The sequence below is a fragment of the Pistacia vera genome, unplaced genomic scaffold (assembly GCF_008641045.1).
Source record: "Pistacia vera cultivar Batoury unplaced genomic scaffold, PisVer_v2 Contig116, whole genome shotgun sequence".
Lineage (NCBI taxonomy): Eukaryota > Viridiplantae > Streptophyta > Magnoliopsida > Sapindales > Anacardiaceae > Pistacia > Pistacia vera.
In genome coordinates, this window is record NW_022195204.1 from 358603 (window position 1) to 364458 (window position 5856).

The following is a 5856-nucleotide window of genomic DNA, read 5'->3' on the forward strand; positions in this document are numbered from 1 at the left end:
GCATAATTACTTAATTAGTTATGAATTTATAAACATTATTATAAACATTAGTAATTTACTATACTATTACATTACTTTATAACGATTAAAATTTAATTATTATAACATTACTTATATTTGTAATATGATACTTAATCAATTATAACATTCCATTATAACATTAGTATATTAATAAATGATTTGAAATTTAATTATTATAATATTAAATTATAGATTTGTAGTATGATACTTAATCATTATAACATTACATTATACTGTATAGTATGATCATAAATTAATATAACATACATAATTAAATAAACTTAATTGATTATGAGTTATGATATTATATTTTAAACATTAGTAATACTAATTTACTACATAAACATTAGCACAAACTTAATTAAATGTAAGAAATTAATTAATTATAACATTACCTTATAAACATTAATTAAGCATTACATTATAGTTAAATAATTACTCAATTATATTATAATATTATATATTATATTATATATAATCACTTACTTAATTAAGCATTATATAGTTAAATGATTGCATAATACTTAATTAGTTATGAATTTAAACATTACATTATACATTAGTAATTACTATACTATTACATACTAATTAAACGATTAAAAATTAATAATTATAACATACTTATATATTTGTAATATGATTACTTAATTATTATAACTTCTATTATAAACATTAGTTATTAATTAAATGATTTGAAATTTAATAATTATAATATAAATATAGATTTGCAGTAGATTACTTAATTCATTATAACATTACATTATACTATTATAGATGATCATATAATAATAACATTAATAATAAATTATTACTTAATTGATTGACATTATATTATAAACATTAGTAATTTACTAATTTGCACAATATTTAATCGAATTATTATAATTTATTAATTATAACATTATATTATAAATTTATGGTATGATTATTTAATTAATTATACATTCATATAAACAATATTATAATACTTAATTAAATGATTAACAATTTAATTAATTATAATATTACATATAATTAAATAATATATTACTTAATTAATTATAACATACAATTTACATTGTAGTATGATCACTTAATTATTATAACATTACAATTTACATGTAGTATGACATTATTATTATAACATTACTTTTAATATTAATTTACTAAATTATATTTGGTATATTATAAATAACAAAACCAATTATAACATTAAATTAATAAATTATAAACATAATAATTATTAACTTATCAAATAGACCCCTGGCAATGGCAATGTTAGTAATTAGTATTAAGAATTGTTGTTTGTTAAATGATTTGGTGAAGTTATTTTGTGAATTGTGATGAATAATTGTTTGTATTTTGGTTTTGATTGCGAATTTTATGTGAATTGTGATGAATTAATTGAATTCAAGCGTTGCTAGAGATTACAGGTTATGAGTTACATTGGACACAAATGAATGAATAACGAAAATTTGTTAGGGGTGTATTTGTAAACTTATAAGGTGTTTTTGTTATTTTTTAAACTATAGGAGGGTAATTGATTTTTACAGGGTACCCTGGAAAGGAACGGAACCTGCATTTTAGGTTCCGGTTCCTGGAATTGAAGAACCTGTACTGTGCGGTTCCGGTTCCGGTTCCTTTTTTTGGGAACCTGTACTGTGCGGTTCCGGTTCCGGTTCCCGGAAAAGTGCAGGGTACCGGAACGCGCACCCTAGTTATAATTAAGTTTGTCACGTCAAATTTTTTAATTTTAAAAGTTAAGGAAAAAAAAAAAAAAAAGCCCCGATTTTCAGGGTTAGATTTTTAAAATCCGAAATTGGGATACCTGGGGAGTTAAATTTCCTCAGTAATTCTCTGTGGACTCCTCAAAGCGAAGGTCTAACGAATCGATGCCTTTCTTTCAAAGACCAATTACTTCAATTTTCTTTCCTTTTTCAGTTTTTGTTCTCTCAAAAGTTAAAATCACCATCCATCAAATTTAACGAACCCAAATGAAATGGTTTCATTTGCTCAACTGAGTGAGGTGAGATTGATAACCAATGGATTCTTCAAATTCTATACAGACGGCGACCGCGCCGATCCCTGTTGATCTGTTCGTTTCAAGAAACTCTGGCTTACACGTGGAGAGATCGGGTTCGCTGACTCCTCCGGTAATATTGTTTTCAAAGTCAACCGTCAACTTTCTGCTAAAATTGTTGTTCTTAATTCCATAGGAAATCCTCTCGTTTCCTTGTATCACCAAAGACGAAGGTTCTTCTTTTCTTCTTTTTTATTTTATAACTATTGACTCCCGTGTGTTCAAATTCTCAAACTATTTGTCAAATGTTTCTGAAACTAATTAACTATATAGAAAATAAAATTTCAGTTTGTGTAGAATTGTACTATAAAATCTACAATTCTGACCATTAAAGCGGCCTATCCGATCGGAAGAGCCTCTAGATTTCAATTTTTTTTCATTAATTAGTATAATTTCATTCTTTAGTACAATCACTGTAATTAGAAAATGTTATAGTTGTGCAACACTATGCAATTTGTTAGTTAAAAATAATTAAAGTGGTCTATAATAAATTTATAATCCAATGAGTGCGCTTTGAGTTGCAGAAAAGTCTTTAGTGGGATGAATAAACCGTGTCATTATACTGATTAGTTACTTGAAACTTGACATTTGCACATATGCATGTAATGATGGCTACAACTAGAGTATAATGATGTGGTATGCTTGTCTTGTTTAAGACTTATTAATTACAACTATATATGATATGCAAGATAGGATTGTGGGGCGTTTGTGCAACATCTCAGCCTATTGTCAAGGTATTTTGGATTTATCTCTTGCCTGCCTCAAATAGTGGGCTCTGAACCCCACTATTTGAGGTGGTTAAGAGATAAACCCACAATATCTTGACAGTGGGCGGGGGGTATACAGTTTGAATCATTGAAATAAATAAGTATCCTTATTCGGTGGTTCTAGAGATAGGATATATAAATGCATTGGTGTAACTATGTTTAGTAAGAGGAGTATTATATTAGACGGTTATGCATTTTGGCCATGGTAGATAGTATTTAGTTTCGCTTAGTGATTATTTACCACATATTTGTTTATTGTTGACAGTGTTAGTTAGCTTGACAGCATTGGAATCTGATTGCATTTTGGTGTCAACGGCTCATAGTTGTTACCAATTTGTTAGAATTGCATCGTTAAGCAATTTCATTACTAATCTTTCTCATGAATTATGCCAAAGTAGGTGATCATGCTTGGCAGATAATGGTTCATTATTTTGCTGCTTTGCGGGTTCTAAGAAATTTTTCAAAGTTAAATTGTTTGGGTAAAATGAAGTAATGTGATATGTTTCCTGGTTGTAGAAAGGATTGTGGCAAGGTTTTAAGGGGGATGATGGTGGGGAGAAGGATTTGATGTTTAGAGTGCAGAGGATGCTGAATAGACTTACTAGAACTGAATTTGACGTATTCCTTGTTGGTGAGAACCAGGAAGAGTCCACCTCTGATGTCAAAATGAAAGGTTTTCCTTTCCGAAGATCTTGCACCATCTTTAAAGGCAATTCTATAGTGGCTCAGGTATGTATGATCAATGTTTGATACAGCATGATGTGTTAATTTAGCCCATACTGAGTGAAAAAAAAAAAAAAAAAATTGGAATATGTAAGTCATTTTGTCTGTTATTAACTGCGGCAACAGTTTTAGAACTCTTTCATCATTGTAGAAAGCTGCTTTTCTGAGCAGTAATCTATTTCGAGTGTTTGGCTTCCTGGCAGAACTAGAAATAATTGTGTTTGATAAAAAATCATATAATTTTAAGACTTCAAACTTCACTGAGTTGATATTATGGTTAGATGTTTTGAGGATTGCAATGGCCACCCCAATTGAATTCCAAAATTTTAGAATTTATACAATGAACTGGCTAATTGGGGTCCTTTTTGTTTGTTATATTCATTTCATGACTTTTCTCTTACTGTATTTTACCCGAAAGTTTCCGTCTTTTGCTCACTAACAAGTGAGATACATCATATTAGTTTCTCTTTTAGTCTGCATTATCATGGATCTATGTTTCAGCCTTTAATTAGCCGTTCATATCTCATTCATCCATCTCTCCATCTTCCTTATAAACTTAATTGCTAGTTATATTATGAAGTCAAATGTATTTCCTGCAAGGTTTCGCAATGAGATGTATATTTAATGAAATCCAGTCAGTTAATTGCAGGTTTAATATATTGTACTTGCATCATATTGTTTTGCTTCGTCCATTCTAGAAATTCATTTCATGTATCATAATTCTTACTATCAAATCTAACTCCAAATTCATTTCACTCCATCAAATTCAAGTCTCATCATTGATTTTCTTCATTTGATGCAGACTAGTCTCATGTACAAGCTTCATCAGATTTATGCCAGAAGGAATAGATTTCGACTAACCATATTTCCAGGGTCTTTTGATACAACTTTAATTGTGGCTTTGGTCGCAATATTCTTTGACTGATGATTAAAATAATGGAACTAAGAAGTGTTTTATTGTACCTTTCTCCACATTCCACTTATACACTTGGGTAAAAGGAAATGTATGCATTTGTTCTTATGAACCATCTTAAATGACTTCAAGTTTGCAATTTATTTTTTCCATTTTCACTTTATCTTAAATAAATTTATGATATCCAATAGTTTAAATCTTGAGCGGGATATTGAGTAGCGTTGAAAGCTTTTTCATTTGCGAAATCCCTTTCCATGGAGAATTCAAAAAGTTTTTTTGTACGACAAATAACGAATAAAAGGTTGGAATAATCCGAATCAGCTTGACTCTGAAAAATGCATATTGAATGAAGAGAGAATCGATAATGCCATTAATTGCAGCTAAGAATTAAACAAGATATGTCGCTATTTAAACAATTCTTATAAAAGCATTTTTTTTCTTTGTGAAGGAATAGAAGTAATTTATATTTGTTTACATAGTTATGATAAACCTTCAAAAATATTTTTCTTAAACAAAGGACGGTCATGCTATATACAGACTTGCTTGAAAATTTAGAGAATTAAATAGAAGTTGAAATATCTAATAACTCCAATGTAAAAGCTTCTACACTGTAAATGGTTAAAATAGGCAATGCAATGGGCTATGGGGTAAAAGGTTTTATAGTCTATAAAATAAAAAGTTGGAAAGTAATGGGGGGATAGATAATCATGGAGGTTATTCAGCCCCACTCATTTTAAGCAGCAGCTAGTTAACTGATTCATCCCAACAATCTTTTTATTCTTCTCATCTATTCACAATTGCTTATTTACAGTATAGTATTCTTATTTGGCGGTCTCTGTTTTAATTTTACGGTTGAAAATGGTGGATTCATTTAGTTTTTTTTGCATAAGTACAAGACCAACTTTGAGAATCTCAAGGCACAAGTTGAGAAGTTGAGCCTTGTCAAACAGCGTGTGCAGCATAAGATTTAGGTTGCTGAAAGAAATGGAGAAGAGATAGAAGATGACGCTGTGGAGTGGCTGATTAGCGTGGACATTCTTATAAATAAGATAAGCATGATAATTGAAGATGAATGGGAAGGAAAAAAGAAATGTTTTAGGGGGTTATGTCCTAATTTCAGAACCCGCCATCAGCTTCGTAAGAAAGCAGAAAGGAAGGTTAAGGCTATGGTTTTACTCATGTCTCAAGGAATAAATTTCCAAAAAATCTTCCCCCAACCATTCCAGAGGAGATTTACAGCTCGAGCCAAAATCCATTTATTTCTCTGCGGAACTATAGAAGATTCAGGCAGAGGCCTTCCGCAACTTCAAACTCTTGACGTCATTGAATGCAAGAATATGGAAGAGATTTTTGTTATCAGCAGTGAAGATATT

General features: G+C 29.7%; 1 protein-coding gene across 1 annotated transcript; it reads left to right on the plus strand.

Moving 5' to 3' along the window:
• Positions 1-1879: 1879 nt before the first annotated feature.
• On the plus strand, positions 1880-4512 carry LOC116105261 (protein LURP-one-related 7). Its single transcript, XM_031391710.1, is given in 4 exon segments — positions 1880-2112; positions 2115-2249; positions 3365-3576; positions 4373-4512. Coding segments are annotated over 4 exon segments (540 nt in total). The 5' UTR covers positions 1880-2042; the 3' UTR covers positions 4496-4512.
• Positions 4513-5856: the final 1344 nt, after the last annotated feature.